This window comes from Spermophilus citellus (genome assembly GCF_964194105.1).
Source record: "Spermophilus citellus genome assembly, chromosome: 12".
Taxonomy (NCBI): Eukaryota; Metazoa; Chordata; class Mammalia; order Rodentia; family Sciuridae; genus Spermophilus; species Spermophilus citellus.
Window position 1 is genome coordinate 83,167,924 of NC_138198.1, and position 19,481 is coordinate 83,187,404.

The 19,481-nt window shown below is 39.2% G+C and overlaps 1 protein-coding gene across 1 annotated transcript in view; it reads right to left on the reverse strand.

Moving 5' to 3' along the window:
* Positions 1-18,016, reverse strand: part of TMEM241 (transmembrane protein 241) — a 122,940-nt gene extending 104,924 nt beyond the window's left edge. The window contains exons 1-3 of the mRNA XM_081262687.1: positions 17,896-18,016; positions 13,676-13,722; positions 8,652-8,729 (exon numbers count right to left, since the gene is read on the reverse strand). Coding sequence (XP_081118813.1) covers positions 8,652-8,729; positions 13,676-13,722; positions 17,896-17,967 — 197 coding nt within the window. The 5' untranslated portion in view covers positions 17,968-18,016. The remainder of the gene's footprint in view (positions 1-8,651; positions 8,730-13,675; positions 13,723-17,895) is intronic.
* Between the last annotated feature and the right edge of the window lie 1,465 nt (positions 18,017-19,481).

Consider the following 19,481-nt stretch of genomic DNA (forward strand, 5'->3'; position numbering starts at 1 on the left):
AAATCAATGATAAAAGAAGGAAGGAAAAATCCTACATCACATGGACAATGAACAATACGTTACTGAATGATCAATGGGTTACAGAAGACATAAAGGAGGAAATCAAAAAATTCTTAGAGATAAATGAAAATACAGACACAACATATTGGAATCTATGGGACACAATGAAAGCAGTTTTAAGAGGGAAATTCATCACCTGGAGGTCATTCCTCAAAAAAAGGAAAAACCAACAAATAAATGAGCTCAAACTTCATCTCAAAGCCCTAGAAAAGGAAAAGCAAAACAACGGCAAATGTACCAGAAGGCAAGAATTAATTAAAATCAGAGCAGAAATCAATGAAATTGAAACAAAAGAAACTATTGAAAAAATTAACAAAACAAAAAGTTGGTTCTTTGAAAAAATAAATAAGATCGACAGACCCCTAGCCATGCTAACGAAGAGAAGAAGAGAGAGAACTCAAATTACTAACATACGGGATGAAAAAGGCAATATTACAACAGACGCTTCAGAAATACAGAAGACAATTAGAAATTATTTTGAAAACCTATATTCCAATAAAATAGAAGAAATAGAAGATAGTGAAGACATCGATAAATTCCTTAAGTCATATGATTTGCCCAGACTGAGTCAGGAGGATACTCACAACTTAAACAGACCAATATCAATAGATGAAATAGAAGAAGCAATCAAAAGACTTCCAACCAAGAAAAGCCCAGGACCGGATGGGTATACAGCAGAGTTTTACAAAACCTTTAAAGAAGAATTAATACCAATACTTTTCAAGTTATTTCAGGAAATAGAAAAAGAGGGAGCTCTGCCAAATTCATTCTATGAGGCCAACATCACCCTGATTCCAAAACCAGACAAAGACACCTCAAAGACAGAAAACTACAGACCAATATCTCTGATGAACCTAGATGCAAAAATCCTCAATAAAATTCTGGCAAATCGGATACAAAGGCACATCAAAGAAATTGTGCACCATGATCAAGTAGGATTCATCCCTGGGATGCAAGGATGGTTCAATATACGGAAATCAATAAATGTTATTCACCACATCAACAGACTTAAAGATAAGAACCATATGATCATCTCGATAGACGCAGAAAAAGCATTCGACAAAGTACAGCATCCCTTTATGTTCAAAACATTAGAAAAACTAGGGATAACAGGAACTTACCTCGACATTGTAAAAGCTATCTATGCTAAGCCTCAGGCTAGCATCATTCTGAATGGAGAAAAATTGAAGGCATTCCCTCTAAAATCTGGAAAAAGACAGGGATGCCCCCTATCACCACTTCTATTCAATATAGTTCTCGAAACACTGGCCAGAGCAATTAGACAGACGAAAGAAATTAAAGGCATAAAAATAGGAAAAGAAGAACTTAAATTATCACTATTTGCGGATGACATGATTCTATACCTAGAAGACCCAAAAGGGTCTACAAAAAAACTACTAGAACTAATAAATGAATTCAGCAAAGTGGCAGGATATAAAATCAACACACATAAATCAAGGGCATTTCTGTATATCAGCGACAAAACTTCTGAAACGGAAATGAGGAAAAACACTCCATTCACAATATCCTCAAAAAAATAAAATACTTGGGAATCAACCTAACGAAAGAGGTGAAAGACCTATACAATGAAAACTACAGAACCCTAAAGAGAGAAATAGAAGAGGATCTTAGAAGATGGAAAAATGTACCTTGTTCATGGATAGTCAGAACTAACATCATCAAAATGGGGATATTACCAAAAGTTCTCTATAGGTTTAATGCAATGCCAATCAAAATACCAATGGCATTTCTTGTAGAAATAGATAAAGCAATCATGAAATTCATATGGAAAAATAAAAGACCCAGAATAGCAAAAACAATTCTAAGCAGGAAGTGTGAATCAGGTGGTATAGCGATACCAGATTTCAAACTATATTACAGAGCAATAGTAATAAAAACAGCATGGTACTGGTACCAGAACAGGCAGGTGGACCAATGGTACAGAATAGAGGACACAGAGACTAATCCACAAAGCTACAACTATCTTATATTTGATAAAGGAGCTAAAAACATGCAATGGAGAAAGGATAGCATCTTCAACAAATGGTGTTGGGAAAACTGGAAATCCATATGCAACAAAATGAAACTGAATCCCCTCCTCTCGCCATGCACAAAAGTCAACTCAAAGTGGATCAAGGAGCTAGATGTCAAATCAGAGACTCTCCGTCTGATAGAAGAAAAAGTAGGCTCCGATCTACAGATTGTGGGGTCGGGCTCCAAATTCCTTAATAGGACACCCATAGCACAAGAGTTAATAACAAGAATCAACAAATGGGACTTTCTTAAACTGAAAAGTTTTTTCTCAGCAAGAGAAACAATAAGAGAGGTAAATAGGGAGCCTACATCCTGGGAACAAATTTTTACTCCTCACACTTCAGATAGAGCCCTAATATCCAGAGTATACAAAGAACTCAAAAAATTAGACAATAAGACAACAAATAACCCAATCAACAAATGGGCCAAGGACCTGAACAGACACTTCTCAGAGGAGGACATACAATCAATCAATGAGTACATGAAAAAATGCTTACCATCTCTAGCAATCAGAGAAATGCAAATCAAAACCACCCTAAGATACCATCTCACCCCAGTAAGATTGGCAGCCACTATGAAGTCAAACAAGAACAAGTGCTGGCGAGGATGTGGGGAAAAGGGTACTCTTGTACATTGCTGGTGGGACTGAAAACGGGTGTGGCCAATTTGGAAAGCAGTATAGAGATTCCTGGGAAAGCTGGGAATGGAGCCACCATTTGACCCAGCTATTGCCCTTCTCAGACTATTTCCTGAAGACCTTAAAAGAGCACACTACAGGGATACTGCCACATCGATGTTCATAGCAGCACAATTCACAATTGCTAGACTGTGGAATCAACCCAGATGCCGTTCAATAGATGAATGGATAAAAAAAATGTGGCATTTATACACCATGGAGTATTACGCAGCACTAAAAAATGACAAAATCACGGAATTTGCAGGGAAATGGATGGCACTAGAGCAGATTATGCTTAGTGAAGCTAGCCAATCCCTAAAAAACAAATACCAAATGTCTTCTTTGATATAATGAGAGCAACTAAGAACAGAACAGGGAGGAAGAGCAGGAAGAAAAGATTAACATTAAACAGAGTCATGAGGTGGGAGGGAAAGGGAGAAAAAAAGGGAAATCACATGGAAATAGAGGGAGCCCCTCATTGTTATACAAAATTACATATAAGAGGTTATGGGGGGAATGGGATAACAAACATGGAGGGAAATGAATTAAAGTAGATGGGGTAGAGAGAGAAGATGGGAGGGGAGGGGAAGGGGGATAATAGAGGTTAGGAAAGGTAGCAGAATACAACAGTCACTAATATGGTAGTATGTAAAAATGTGATGTGTAACCGATGTGATTCTGCAATCTGTATTTGGGGTAAAAATGGGAGTTCATAACCCACTTGATTCTAATGTATGAAATATGATATGTCAAGAGCTTTGTAATGTTGTGAACAACCAATAAAAAATAAATAAATAAATAAATAAAATATAGTTGCAATGGAAAAAAAAATAGCCACACCCACACATTCGGGGATTTTCTGTGGCTGCTTTTGTGCTATGAAAGCAGAGAAGAGTAGTTGCAACAGGGATAGCATTCCCTACAAAGCCTTCAATATCTACTCTCTAGCTTGTTGGCCAAATTGACTTGGAATACAGCAATGAGAGTCCCAACCTCTGAAACTTATTACCTGCTGTACCCAAGGTTTCACACATGAGGCAGTGGCCCTGATTAGACACAAAGGGCCACTTTGTTACCATTGAGTTTCTGGAAAAATCCATTTTTTCAGGGCACTTTCATAACTGGCTCTTCTTACCTCTCTACATCTGAGGAATCATCATTTCTTCCCACTTCAGTTTTATTCACTGGCCCAAGAGTCTCAAAATGTAACCCCAGTTCATGCAGAAATGGAAAGTTTGTCACCTACAGCATAGTCCCGACAATCCTCGAAGGTCAACAAGAGCCTCAAGAAGCCAGTTCTCAGTTCCCACACTGCCAGGCTTCACTAACCCCCTTCAAGTTTAGGCTTTGACCCTGGTGCAGTCGCCAGATCTGCCACCCTGCAGGCCCCACTGACGAGAGAGGTTGCCCCTCCCCAGCCGCCTCAAGCTCTTCATGCCTGTTGGAAGGGCAAAGTCAGCTGTGGAGTTGAGTGAGCCTCAGGACACAAACTGCAAGTGCAGCAAGAAATGCAACTGCTAAGAAATGCAGTTGACAAAAAATTCAAAATAAAAAATAGGTCTCCCAGAATCCTTAATAATAAGCAATGAAAATCTCTTATCTAAAGAAACAGGAGAGAGACTTGCCAGTAAACAGTCAATGAATGAATGAAAATATAAGCTACGTGCATGTTGCAATGCCTATGAGCTCAGGTCTGGGGGTTTCTCGTTGAATACTGCTGCCTTGACCTCAAGAAGAGACCAAAGAGGGGCTTCATGAACAGAGCAACAGCTACATGGGGGATGATCTATGATAAAACAGGAGTTCAAAATACTGTGCTCTGTAGGCTCAACCTGCAGACCCTGATGTACACCAGAGTCAAAAACCCCATCCTTCCACCCACCTTGGGCTCATGAACTCTTCCCACAATCACCACGCCAACACCAAAGTGATTTCATTCAGCAGTATGTCCTCTCTGGGGCTCTCAGTAAGTTTTCTGAGGAACTTGTGAAAGTTTGTTTCATTATCCTCCCAAAATATTATACATATATATACACACATATAAATAACACACACACACACTTAATTCTTTTTGGAGAGAAAACAACAGAGAAAAGTACACATGAATTTGAGTGCTAACTTTCCTCTTGTGAGCAAAGATAACTTTTTAGAACTACAAGAGACATTTAAAAAGAAATACCAGCATAGCAAGAAATACTTGGAGAGGTCCAACCACTATCAGCTCTGACAAAGGTGGGCTACCTCACTTAAAAATGATCAATAATGAAAAATACCATCGGGACCATAATTGATTGGTTAACTACTTATTTCTTTACAAATTGTGCTGAGTTAATTTTGAAGTTTTATTAAAGATATCTGTTATTTTATTTTATTTTTTTTAGTTGTTGATAAACCTTTATTTTATTTATTTATATGTGGTGTTGAGACTTGAACCCAGTGCCTCACACATGCTAGGCAAGTGCGCTGCCCCTGAGCCACAGCCCCAATCCATCTGTTATTTTATAATACTAAGTATTGAACCCAAAGCCTCACACATGCTAGGCAAGTACTCTACCACTGAGCTACACCCCAAGATCTTTTGTTTTTATTTTGAGACAGGGACTGCCTAAATTGCCCAAGCAAGCCTCAAACTTGAAACTCTCCTACCTCAGCCTCTGGAGTAGCTGGGATATTTGTTGTGACTCTCCAGCAAGGATTCTGCATAGAAAATAAATGGGTAGTGAATTCTATTTCATCTTAGAAATCTCTGATCAAAAGGTAATGTATGGGGCTGGGGTTGTGGCTCAGCGGTAGAGTGCTTGCCTAGCATGTGCAAGGCCCTGAGTTTGATCCTCAGCACCACATAAAAATAAATAAATAAAATAAAGGTATTATGTTCAACTAAACTAAAAAATTTTAAAAAAGGTAATGTAGCATATAACTTTCAACTTAGAACTCTTCAAATTAAAAGAAAACTGAGCCAGCCATAGTGAAGTCCCAGCTTCTTGAGATGCTGAGGCAGCAGGATCTAAAGTCTGAGTCTAGATTGGGCAATTTAGTGAAACTCTAAAATAAAACTATAAATAAAAATAAAATGGCCGGCAATGCAGTTCAGCAGTAGAGCATTTGCCTTGCGTGTACAAAGCCCTGGATTCAGCCCCCAGGACTTAAAAGGAAAGAAATTACACAAGAGAATCCAAAATTCGCTCTTACTTGAGATGGACAAAAAAATGGCAAGTATGTTAAAAATTATTTCAAGTGTTTTATTTAAACATGTAGACAACTTACATTAACTCTGAGATGGTGCCTGAGGTCTGCAGTGAAATCGCGCCTGGAGCCATCCTCAGCAATGGCTTAAGAATCCAAAAATGTCATGATCTCAAGGTGCTACCAGATGTCCAGTCAGAAGACACAGGTCACAAGGTTCTTTTAGGATTGCATTTTGGAAATAAAGGAAGCCTACAGCAAAGGACTTCATCATTGGCTGGAAAAATCACTTCAGTGTTTTGCCATGGCTTGGCAATAGCAGTAGCTTCCATATAATGGCAAGTGTGTGGTTGTAAAGCAATGCTATCTGTTCTAAGATAAAAGGTTCAAGAGCATCATCCAAGACCTGATGGATATAACTGGTCCCCAGGCAGACATCCTGGGAAGACAATAACTCCATAAGATCCCTCTAAGAACCAGTACCCGGTGCGGCGAAGACGGCTGGACACAGCAGACATGGCCTCTTGGCAACATAAGAAATGTGATAGGGCAGAGACAAACCATTGAAACCAAAGCCATCCTGAACCAGAACTCCCAGCCCACAGCTGCACTGTAGACTCATGGGCCATATTTAACTACTATTGTTTTAAGCCTGAGCTCAAACATTTATATTGTTATATCATGTGAATGTACAAATATGTAACAACAAATCCCATCCCTGTATACAACTATAATGTACCAATAAAAAACGTGGAAAGACAAATAATAATAATAATTAAATATAAAAATGTTTACAGGGATAAAATCACTATAAAAATAATAAAGACTAATAAAATCACTGAGCCTTTGGGCGATTGATATGAAGTGACAACTGATACAGACACACTGGTGAAAACCATTTTACAGTACTTGATGCTTGCTAAGCACTGTGATAAGTGTCAGGTCCTTGCAGACCGTTTCTTATTTCATCTTCACATCCCTACTTATTTGATGCCAGGTACTGAACTTCATGTATGTCATAAAATACAATCCCTATACTTACAAAAAAAATGTGTTGTTAGGTTTTGAGGCTCATTCAAGAGGGATTCTGGGTCTCTCTGTTCTCCAGTTTATAAGGGCAGTCTAACTGCATTGTCTGTAGCATATGCTATTCAGTACCAATTTGGGACCTACCCTCCAGCCCCATCACTATAATCCCTGCTCCACAATGACCTCTGGGACTCTGTTTTGTGGTTTCCATTTTTAGTAGAGCCAACCCTCTGCTATATCTGCATAAGTACACAGCTACCCAGTTGGGCTCCAGTTCCTCAATGACCTAATCAGAAAAGCCAGCCCAGGGCCACTGCAAACATGAACCCAGCTGGACACCATGAGGGAACCTATTGCTATCTCTTTCTGCTGGCCATCTGATAACAACCCTTTCTTTTTTTTTTAAATTGATTTTATTTTTTTAAATACACAACAGTGGAATGCACTACAATTCTTATTACACAGAGCACAATTTTTCATATCTTTGTATATAAAGTATGTTCACGCCAATTCATGTCTTTATACATGTACTTTGTTTTTTTGCATTATAATTCTTATTACACATATTTACCACAATTTTTCATATCTCTGTTTGTATATAAAGTAGGTTGACACCCAATTCATGACTTCATACATGTACTTTGGATAATGATCTCCATCACATTCCACCATCCAGAGTTTTGGCAAGGAAAACTATAAAATATATTACTGAGACTGACAAAATATGGTATGTAGATAAGAGTGTTGCACCAATGTTAATATCCTGATTTTGACAATTATACTCTAGTCATATAAATGGCTGTCCTTATGCTTAGAACATACACACTAGAGAATTTGAAGTAAAAAAAGAGACACATTTTTCTTTCAAATCAGTAACTTACTCTCAAATAGTTCAAAAATATATATGTGTATATATATTTGTATAAATATATTTGTGCATACATACGTGTGTGTGCATATATATGCATCACAAGAAAATATTAAAGCACAGCAAAGTAATTCAATTAGGAAATATGACTAATGGATATGGTAGTTATTTGGACTATACTAACTTTTCTGTAAAGTAGGAAATAATTGCACAGCAAAAATTTATCATGGGCTGGTAGAACACTTGCCTAGTACACATGAGGCCTTGGGTTCGACCTCCAGCACTACATTAAAAAAAAAAAAAAGCCTCCCTCATATACTTGGCAAAATCCTATTGATTTTATTTGTCCCCATGACAGCATTCATATGAGATGCCTCACAGCTAGCTCCCTGCCTCTGTTTCAATTCAGATCTCACCATCTCACAGGTGGCCCATAGCACTAAATAAACAAAATAAAGGTATTGTGTCTATCTACAACTAAAATTTTTTTATTACTAAAAAAAGTGCTGATATAATAAGTTATTTGTAGTGAGCCTATAATCTAAAACAAAACCAAACTAAAATGGCATTAGAACTTGCAATTCTCTATTAATTTCAATACTGGTGGCGTTAGTAACCAGGAAAACACTATTTGAGTTTTATCTGATTATAAACTCACTGAGTTAGATTAGAAGGGAACTAAGACCAAACAACTCAAACACACATTTGTGTTTCCTGGTATGACATTATCAGAAATTAAATCATACTTAAAGTAAGCAGTGTATGAATCATGAATCAAGTACAGAGAGGACATTATACCTTAAACTGCTGTTGATCTCCACCCAGCCCAGTTTCCATGACACATGGAGCAGAAGTCCACCAATGAATGTCTGCCACCTGCAAAGGATAAGGGCAGATGTGAATTAATACAGGCTCTGGCCTCGAACAATCCAGCCCTGGCAGATCTGTTGACAGACACAGAGAGACACATTCAACTCCTCTTATAACTCTTCTCCCACTCTCCCAGCCACTCTCCCATCTCTCAGACCTTTAGCTCTCCATCTCTGCTATGCCCTTGGGTGCAACTATACATAAGTATTGCATGCATGCTTTTTCTCTTCTTATTCTAAATTTTTCCTGAACGATCTCACCCATTGCTACTGCCTCAGTACAGATGACTCCCAAATCCCAGTTCTCACCCAGATACTGCCACCCTAAAAATCCCACAAACTCCCAGTTATACCATGCCTAAAACATCACCTTGGACTTTCTCTCCCCACCCCAATCATCCTCTTACTGTCCCTACACAGCCAACCTGGATGTCATCCCAGCCCTTACCTCCCTCATCTACTTGGCAAAATCCTATTGATTTTATTTGTCCCCATGACAGGGGTGGTATGAGCTGGCTCACAGCTGGCTCCCCACCTCTGTTTCAATTCAGATTTCACCATCTCACAGGTGGCCCATAGCACTAGTCCCCTAATGGGTCCACTTGTCCTCAGGGCTGTCCTCCAGAGCCTTCTGTACCATGCATTTTTTAGCTTGCAGCCAAAGCATTTATTCTAAACTGAAATTTAATTGTGACTCTTGGGTCATTTTAAAAATGGTTGACTCAGCCCAGTTTTGCTGCCATGGCATGCTTGAGGTCACGAAGCTCACATGGAACACACTGCCCTCAGCAGCAGAGGTATAGGACAGCACAGGTTAAAAACACCCTTCTCTCTCTTACTGTAGAAAGAACATCAAAATGGTAAGTGAGAGAAATTCTATAGGCAAAACTGTTCTGTCTCACTCAAGTCACTTTTTTATTTTAGGTAGTTCAACTGTACATTTTTTAAAATTTAGTTGCAAATGGACAAAATACCTTCATTTTGTTTACTTTTATGTGGTGCTGAGGATCAAACCCAGTGCTTCACAAGTGCAAGACAAGCACTCTACCATTGAGCCACAACCTCAGCCCCTCATCTGTACATTTTTAAACTGTTTTTAGTTATAAATGCCCTGAGACACCCCACCTCAAGATATGATTCCACTAAAGCTTAGCATAATATTCTCCAATTCCATCCATTTACCTGCAAATGCCATAATTTTATTCTCTTTGAATGCTGAGTAATATTCCATTATGTATATACCACAGTTTCTTTATCCATTCATCTATTGATGGGCATCTAGGTTGGTTCCACAGTTTAGCTATCATGAATTCAGCTGCTATAAACATTGATGTGGCTATGTTGGTCTACATGACAGTCACTATTTTTTTGGTACTGGGTATTGAACTGAGGGGCACCTAACCACAACCACAACCCCACAACCCCAGCCCCAGTTCTCTCATCTTAAAGTGGGAAAAATAGTTTAATTTCCTCTTAATTTTGTTGAGATAATTAGCTGGAGGAAAAAAAAAAATTGTTTTCTTGGTACCAGCAATTGAACCCAGGGATGCTTAACCACTGAGCCACATACCCAGCACCCCCTTTAAAAATATTTTTATATTTTATTTAGAGACAGGGTATCACTAAGTTGCTTAGAGCCTTGCTAAGTTGCTGAGGCTGGTTTTGAACTTGCGATCTTCCTGCCTCACCTTCCACGCTCTGGGATTACAGGAGGACAAAATCACTTATGTGTAACACAAAACCCTCTGGACTGGTGTCCACTCCCTGCAGGATCAGCTCTGTCTGAAGACCCTGGGTCTCCACATTCGAGTCATACTGAATGGCCTGCAGCCTCAGGATATCTAGGAGTCTGCAGGACTGTCCATTTGCCCACGATGCTCTTGTCCTTTTCTTGTGTACTGGTGAACCCCTGCTCAGTGACAACAACCAGTCTATACAACTCCTTTGTGATGCTTCACTGGCCCAGCCCAGCAGAACATGTGTCATGCCCTGAAGGATGGTCTAGAGCAGTGGTTTCAACCAGGTGATTTCTTCCTTCAGAGGACATCTGGCAGTGTCTGGAGATACATTTTTAGTTGTCACAGCTGGGGGTGGGAGATAATAGGTTTGCTACCAGCATTTAGTAGGTAGAAGTCAGTGATGTTGCTAAACACCCTACCTACAATGTGCAGGGCAGCCCACAGCAAAGAATTTCCCAACTCAAAATGTCAATTCTGGAATGTCATTCTGAGGTCAGGCTAGCAGGAAGGAAGGCAATTAACTAATAATTACAATAAACTGTGGTGAAACCCTTACAGGAAGAGAACCAGGTATCACAAGCCAACCCAGCAAGGACAACTAATCTAGTCTGGTGAACGAGGTAAGACTTCCTAGAAGAAGCAGCAAGTTTAAGCAAAAACGTGACACACATTCAAAGCAGAAGACCGACAAGAGACAAAAGCCCAAAGGGAAGAAAGATAATGGATCCTTCATAACTTCTGGGAGAAGTTCAACTGGTCTGGACCTTAGCATTTGAGCAATTGGGGAGAGGAAAACGCTTGAGAGAAGGGGCTGCTCCTGAAGGGCCATGTCGGCTGCCATAAGGAGCTGGGACTTCAAACTCGGTTCCCAAGGAAGGATTTTAAACATGGGAAGGTCAATGTCATATTTATATTTGGGAAAGTTCCATCTCTTTACGAGAAGAGTATGTTTTTGAAAGAAGCAAGGCTAGGGGCAAGGAACCAAGTTAGGAGATGTTATAGCAATTTGAGAGATGACAGTGGCCTAGGAAGGGGCAATATGGATGAAGAAGGTAGACAGATTCTAAAGATATTTAAGAGGTCCTGGTGATTAACTAGATATTAAGGATAGAGGAAACAAAGGAATGAAAATGAACTCCCAGGTTTCTGAGCTGGATAACCAGACAGAAGGTACCATTCACTGCAGGTAAATATAAGGAACAGAAAGGAGAGATGAGAAGTTCCACAAAGGCAGAGATCTTTGTTTTCTTCACTAATATACCTCAGGTGTTTAGGACAGTGCCTGGCACAGAGTATTCCCCCAAGAAATAGCTATAGAATAAGCTGCCCTATGATGCACCTTCTCTGCATCAAACATGTCCCAGAACTAGGGGTACTCCAAAGACAAGGAGTAAAACACAACCCCAGGCTCTGCAGAGCTGACATTCTGTCAGGGAGGTGCACTCAGTCTGACCTAAACACAGACCATAGGGGGGAAAGCAATCTAGGTGAAAATATTGTCCTTGAGTTCCCTAAGTCCCCCTCCCTGGAGAGACAAGAAAGGACAATCAGGGGCAGGAAATGCTTCCTATTCACTCAGAGAGAACAGTATCTCAGCTTTCTTGATTGAAACATGCATAATCACAAGTATTTTAAAACTTTGCTCTTAAAATATTAGGGAAGAATTTGATAAAGGAATTCAAAAGTTCACCTGAAACAACATATTAGTGATAATACAAAGAACATCTTTGAAAAGGCAGAATGAGGATGACTTGCTCTACTGTGAGATTAAGTGGTAATAATAATTTAAATAATAATTTAAATAATTCAGCACTAGTCCTTTCCATAAAAAATTGAAAAGTAAGTACCTGAAAAGAGATCCTAGAAGAACAACTTTCTATATGATGTTAACAACTCAAAGATAAAAAGAAGAATCACACAATAAATGAGAATAGTATAAATTACTACTGGAGGAGGGATGATTTCCTCACATTGTACCATACATTTAAAAAAAAAAAACTGGGGCTGGGGTTGTAGCTCAGTGGCAGAGCGCTTGCCTGGCATGTGCAAGGCACCAGGATCAATTCTCAGCACCACATATAAAAAAATAAAATAAAGGTCCATCAACAACTAAATAAAAATATTTTTTTAAAAACTGACAATGACTAAAAGTTGAATAAAGCTTTAAAGAAATATAGACAAATATCTATATGATGTTGTGATAAGGAAGAATAAACATAAAAGCAATGGAAGTAGTCACAAAAGAAATAATATATTTGCCCACATAAAACTTTTAAGTAATCTAAATAATTTATAAGTAAATTAAAGGACAGAACAAATTTCAAAAAAAATTTTTCCAATAAACATGATGGACAAGTGATAGCATCCTTAAAATACAATAAATGCATTAAATTAACAAACCTCGGTGAAAATAAGTGAGTAGAAGACACAAATAGGGGCTGGGGTTGTGGCTTAGTGGTGGTGCACTTACCTAGCACGTGTGAGGCCCTGGGTTCAATCCTCAGCACCACATAAAAATAAATAAATAAAATTAAGGTATTGGGTCCAACTACAACTAAAAAATAAATATTTTTTAAAAATTGTAAAACCCATTTAAAAAAAAAAAAACAAAAAAAAATGGGGCTGTGGCTGTGGCTAAGCAGTAGTGCATGTGTGAGGCCCTGGGTTTGTTTTTCAGCACCACATATAAATAAATAAAATAAAGGTCTATCAACAACTAAAAAATATATTTTAAAAAAAGACACAAGTAGACAATTCACTGAAAAAAATGTAGATAGTAAACAAAATAAAACTGTCCAACTTTATTAATAATTAAGAAATTATAAAATTTACACAGGCCTGGTTGCAAGATAAACTAGTAAAGCAGTTTTGGAAAATAATTAATATTCAAGAAGAATACTAAAAGAATTCATAACATGAAAATAACATGAAAGAACCTGAGTTCTTTCAGAAATCAAATTTCTTACATAGAAATCTATCCCCAAGAAATAGTTGGAAATTTGGCAGATTTGAATTTTTTAAACCTGACAAAGTTATTTTTAGGCACCCCAAATGGGACACAATTTAAATGCCCACTAATAAAGTATCTAAGTAAATTACTATGTGTCTACTTGATGATGAACCTATGTAGTCATTAAAACTACTTCAAATAACATTTAATGATGTTGATTGAACTTTTCTTACAAATGTGTATAAATAGAAAAAAGATACTCACCCTTGGAATAATGTAGGGTAAGTAAATTTCAGGACAGACAGGACATACTGAAAAAACAAATACCAGATTAATCAACATTTCAAATGATAGAGAAGTGATAGAGCAAATAATCAAAGAAATTCCTACTGAAGAAATATAAGTACACTCAAGTTTCAAAAAGACATTTATTTCCCCAAAAAATCCTATACTGGGCTAACAAATGGTCTTCCAAGTTATATTAAAGAGAATGGATTTTTTAAAAACCACTCAGGTCTATTTGTTTTTCTATTATGTATTTTAACTAGATTTATAGTAATTTATGATGGAAGAATAGAAGAATTGTTTTGTCCATCTGGATATCTTTTTCTACTCTTTTTTCTATTATGAACATATTAAGAATTTTCTAAAAGCCTAAAACCAATTAAAGTCTACTAATTCTTCACATGATCAAAAACATGGAGTGAGTTGGGACTGGGCAAGTTTGCATATATATTTTTCCCAGGGATCAGTCCCCACCAAGTTCCCCTTTTTGAGCTCCTAAATGCCACAACTATGGCTGTCTGTGTTGTAGTCTTCTTTTACAATTCTTCGATATTTACAATAATTCGATATTACTTTGACCTGATATTACTTTGATCTGATTTTTTTTTTCCTAAAATGGAGAAAGGGAAAGCTTTAAGTGAGCATCTGGTCATGTCCTGTAACACCCTTGACCTTCATTATGATACCAAATGTTTACTCAATATCGTGTGCTTAGTTAGGGGAGATCTAAAATACTGAAGTCCAGGGCTGGTATACCACAGAGGTGGTGCACTTGCCTGGGTTTGAGCCCCAGCACTGCAAAATAAAGAACTAAAATAAAATGCTGAAGCCTTTGCCTCACCTTGCTAAAACAAATCTATGACTAATGCAATATTAGTCCTAAAAAGGTCTCCTTTCAGTGATTCCTCATGTTACTCAGAGCAAAATGCCATTAGGCAGAAGAGCAACTCCTTATAATGATGTTCTGGGAAGGAACAATTTGGAAGCTTTGAAAAAACAGAAGTGGACTTTGCCTTCAGGCTGAAGGCTCAATAGCTGTGACAGGTGGCTTCCAGAGCCCAGGATACTGCTGGGACCTCCCATAGGAAGAAGAACATGTCACAAGGTTAGCCATCCCAGGCCACCAAACCCATAAACAATAATTACTAATAATGAAATAGAATATGTATAACAGTGTTATACTGTAATAAAAGTTAAAACTTATAAACCATTTATTTCTGAGATTTCCCAAGCAATGTTTTCTGACTGTGTTTGTGGATAACAGAAACTGCAGAAAGTGAAATCATGGATAGACAAGGACATAGCACTTGGTCCAAGCCAATCCACTCAGTCTGGGTAGCAGGAAGGGAGTCCAATCCGGCTTCTAAGAGTCATAAAGTTTCTTCCCAGAGTTCTGTTCTGAACAACCTCAACCCTGGCCTCCTCATCTGCTCTCCTTCACTAGAAGAGCTCACCTCCTCCACTGTTCTTAAAATCCTCAGTCTTCCCTTCTTTTCTGTCTTCTGTTGTTATTGTCCTAATTTCTTCATCTTCTCTCTGACACTTTCCAACATCCCCAAGCCAGAGCATTCTAACTTAAATTTTGAGGGCCAGCTAGGTATGGTAGTACACATCCTTAATCCCAGCATCTCAGGAGGCTGAGACAGGAGGATCCTGAGTTCAAAACCAGCCTCAGCAACTTAGCAAGGCCCTAAGTAACTTAGTCCCTGTCTCTAGATAAAAAATAAAAAGGGGCTGGGGATGTGGCTTAGTGGCTAAGTGCCCCTGTATTTACTCCCCAGTACTAAAAATTAAAATAAAAAACAAATTCTGAGGGCCCTTGGGAATCTATGATTTCTATTACTCAGATTATAATTCAGGGAGACATGAGACTTTGGTTTAATTTTACCTAACACCTTATGCACATGGAAGGTATTCAGCCTTCATTATATTAGTAAATGGTATGGTACTCCAATAAGTAAAAAATAATACCTCAAATGAAAATGTACATTCAGGGGTATTAATTTCTGTGAACTAAAAATTATTTGTCCACTGAGCTTGGAGTAGTGATGCTAAGATAAATAATCTCCCTTACTCCCAATCAATGCCATAGCAGTGGGCTTTCATGAAGGACATACTCTGCCCCTTCTGGTGATTATGGGAAATAGAAAGAAGGTCATTTTGTTTTAAAGTAAAATATTATCAATATATCCATCATGTTAGCTAGACAAATTAGAAGAGTTCAAATAAAAGGTCACATATTCCTTTTTCTTGTGTGTGTACAGGGATTGAACTCAGAGGCACTTTTACCACTGAGCCACATTGCCAGCCCTTTCTAATTTTTTATTTTATTTATTTATTTATTTAATTGTTGATGGACCTTTATTTTATTCATTTATTTATATATGGTGCTAAGAATTGAACCCAGTGCCTCACACATGTGAGGCAAGCACTCTACACTGAGTCACAACCCCAGACCCCTAATTTTTTATTTTGAGACAGGGTCTCACTAAGTTGCTAAGAGTCTGGCTATGTTGCTGAGGAGGCTGGCCTTGAACTTGCAATCCACCTGCCTCAGCTCCTGAGTTTCTGCGATTATAGGCTATGCCACCAGGGAGGCTACAAATTCACATATGCCTGAGGAGGTACTACTAAAAGAAAAAAAAAACTTTAGCTACTTGCCCCATGAGAATCAAATAAGTCTGTCAAAATCTAATAATTACAGTGTCACACCATAAACAAAAGATAGTCTTTCCTTCCTCCGTTTCTTTTCCTCGAGAGTAGCTTCCACTTGTCTTACGGAGCATTTATCATGAGGGTGGTCACTAGACCAACCACCTTACAAACAAACATCATTTTTTTTATTCTTGGTACTGAGGATTGAACCTAGAGGGGTTTAATCCTGAGCCACCCCCCAGCCACTCCCCCACCCCCAACCCCGCCCTTTTGAAACAGGATCTCAATAAGTTGCTTAGACCTTGCTAAGTTGCTGAGGCTGGCTTTGAACTTGCAATACACCTGCCTACATAAGCATGTGCCATTATGCCCAGCACAAACATCATTTTCAATAATTCTCACAATAACCCTCTCCAGAGGACTCTATCCCATCTCAATTAAAAAAAAAAAACTTATGGTAGGGGATGGGGGTATAGCTCAGTTGATTGAGCACTTGTCTAACATGCTCAAGGCCATGCTCTATCTCCAGAAACACTAAAAACAAACAAAACAACAACAACAACAAAACTTAGCTTTACAAAGAAACCAGGTAAGAGAAAAATCAGGATATACATCCACCTCCTGCCAAGCTCCATTATGAATCTTCAAAAGCTTAGCTCCATAACTAAAAATCAGCGGGAGAGGGAAAGGGGTTAGGGTTATCCTATATTTAATATATTGAAGGCAGCTAAAAGACAAAGCATAAGGAAATGTTTTTTGATGGTTCTTTTCCAGAAAGCAAAGCTATTGGAGTAAGGGATATGCAGGGAGAGAGCAGTAGAGATGCCACAAAAGGCACAGCGGTCCTCATCCTCATGGGCACTTTGGCTCAGGCCACCCAGAGTCCAGGCCAAATGCCCTAGCCGTGCCCATAGGTCCAGCATTTCTCTGCATGGTACCAAACCTAACCCAGCTTTCCCCTCCTACCCAAACAAAACTAGAACAAGATAACAGTGCTTCTCTGCCTCATCAAACGGATTTATGATTTTATTTTAAACGTAAGTTTTATATTTAAAAAATCCCACAAAAATCCCTTGAATATACTGGAAGTGCTTTGAGCTGGAGGGAAAAAAAAAGGTCTGAGGATCAGAGGGGCTAGAGGGAGATGGATTAATCTCTTCCATTTAAAAGGCTTATCGAACTCTGGGTTTCTGGGGGAAAGAACGCCTTTGGGGTGGGAAACAGAATGCATCTGACTTCTTCTCCAACTTTTCCTTCCCTGAGGAAACTGAAGCTAATTGCTTTCTTTCGCTTAAAAGTAGTGCTTGCCACCCAAAATTAAGTTCCTGGGAAATGGACAGTCAAAGAAATCCTGTTTCCCAGGAGATCCGGGTGTTTCAGAACAGGAGGACCCTGGGATCCCAAGAAATCCTACTTCCAGAGGAGGATCCCACACAGACTGGGTTTCATCAAAAAGATGACAAGCCGGAGGCTGCACTCCTCCCACGGACGGGGATCCGGCTCAAATCCCATGTGCGATCACGCCTCCCGCGCCGCCCCCTCACCTTGTTCATTAGGTAAGAAGCCAGGTAGCAGGTACAAAAGGTGAGCCCGATTAGGGACCCCCGCGAGCTCATCTGTCAACTTGCTCCCTTTTCGGGGGGGAGAGGCGGTGCCCAGCCGCCCTCCAGAGCCCCCAATCAGTGCCAGGGAGACTCCACCCGGCACGGCCACGTGGCTCTGAGCTCCGCCAATCAGCGCGGGGACCGCCCCGTGGCGCCTGCCTCCTTAAAGGGGCCGCGCCAGCCAGAGCCCCGGCGTCGTCGCGGTGGGCGGGGCGTCGACTGTGAATGAAAGGCAGGAGAACCAAAGTCCTTCTAGGCCGCGCTAGCTACAAAAAGGTCTGATGATAGTCTTCGGGAGCGGGGAAAAGTAAAATAAGGCAGTTTACAACAATTCCCAACACCCGATTACCGTTTTAAGAAAACTATTTATGCTTTACTGAATTTTCCCAAATTTTTATTTTTTGACATCGAGTCCGTTTATCTTGGCAAATGGCACAAAAAAGACTAACAAGAAATATTTAAAGAAGGAAGGCTGGGTTGGGATGTAGCTCAGCAGCAAAACGTCTATCTCACATTCCCAAAGCCCTGGGTTCAACCCCCAGTTCCAAAAAAAGACCAAAAAATAAATAAATAAAATAAAAGCCAGAAGGAAGGTTGATTAAAAAAACAAAACACTAGAATAGTCATAATTTTGTTTTCCTTTATGAGAAGTTATTCCATTGTATTGAAATTTCTCTAAAACAAGAAATATTTCCCAAAGTAAAGTTTCAAGCACAGTTCGTAATTCTAGGACAAAGATTAACCTAACCACGTTCTGACTAATAGTAGTAAACATGCAAGAAAACGTGTTGGTGAACTTGGTGGATAGTAAGCAATGCTAATGTTCTTCAAATGTAAAAACAGATTTTGAGAAACATTTCATGAACAGGGAAATCTTTACTCTTAAGACATAGCACAAATTTACATTATGGCTCTCAATATGGAGCAGTGCCTGGGAAAGGTTGAGCCAAGTCTTGGGTAACCTTTATGTTTTTCTGAGGCATGCCCCATTCCTCCCTGCTCTCTCCAACATTGATAGAGGGCTGAACTTGGCTTATCCCCTTGAAGTCACATGACAGGATCAGGATTGCCTCTCTGTTAATATTTTTCTCTGGTCTCTTCCTGAGTCGTCTAGTTGGTCATGGAAGGGAATCAGTACAGAGGTGGAAGTTGGCCTGATTTACCTTCCTGCCCTCACCTTCCCTCATCTTCAAAGCACTTGGCCAAGTCATATGGGAGTATGTAACTTTCTTGACCCAAATACTCGAAGTATTCAAAGAGTAGGGAGAAATGAGAGAAAGTTCTGAATGTACTGTTTTATTTTGCACAGAAATGAAATCATATGAGCAGTTGACACTCCACTAGGAGGGCTCTCCACAAGGCTGCACTTACTTTCCACCCAAAAGTTTGGCTCACAGGTTTGTATCTCCCTCTCCAAAACACCAACCTTTAATGACGATTTTTAAAAAGACTTTTATATAGAGAACAGTGAAGCTCACTGATAATCCTAGTTATGTGGGAGGCTAAGGCAGGAGGATTTGAAGTTC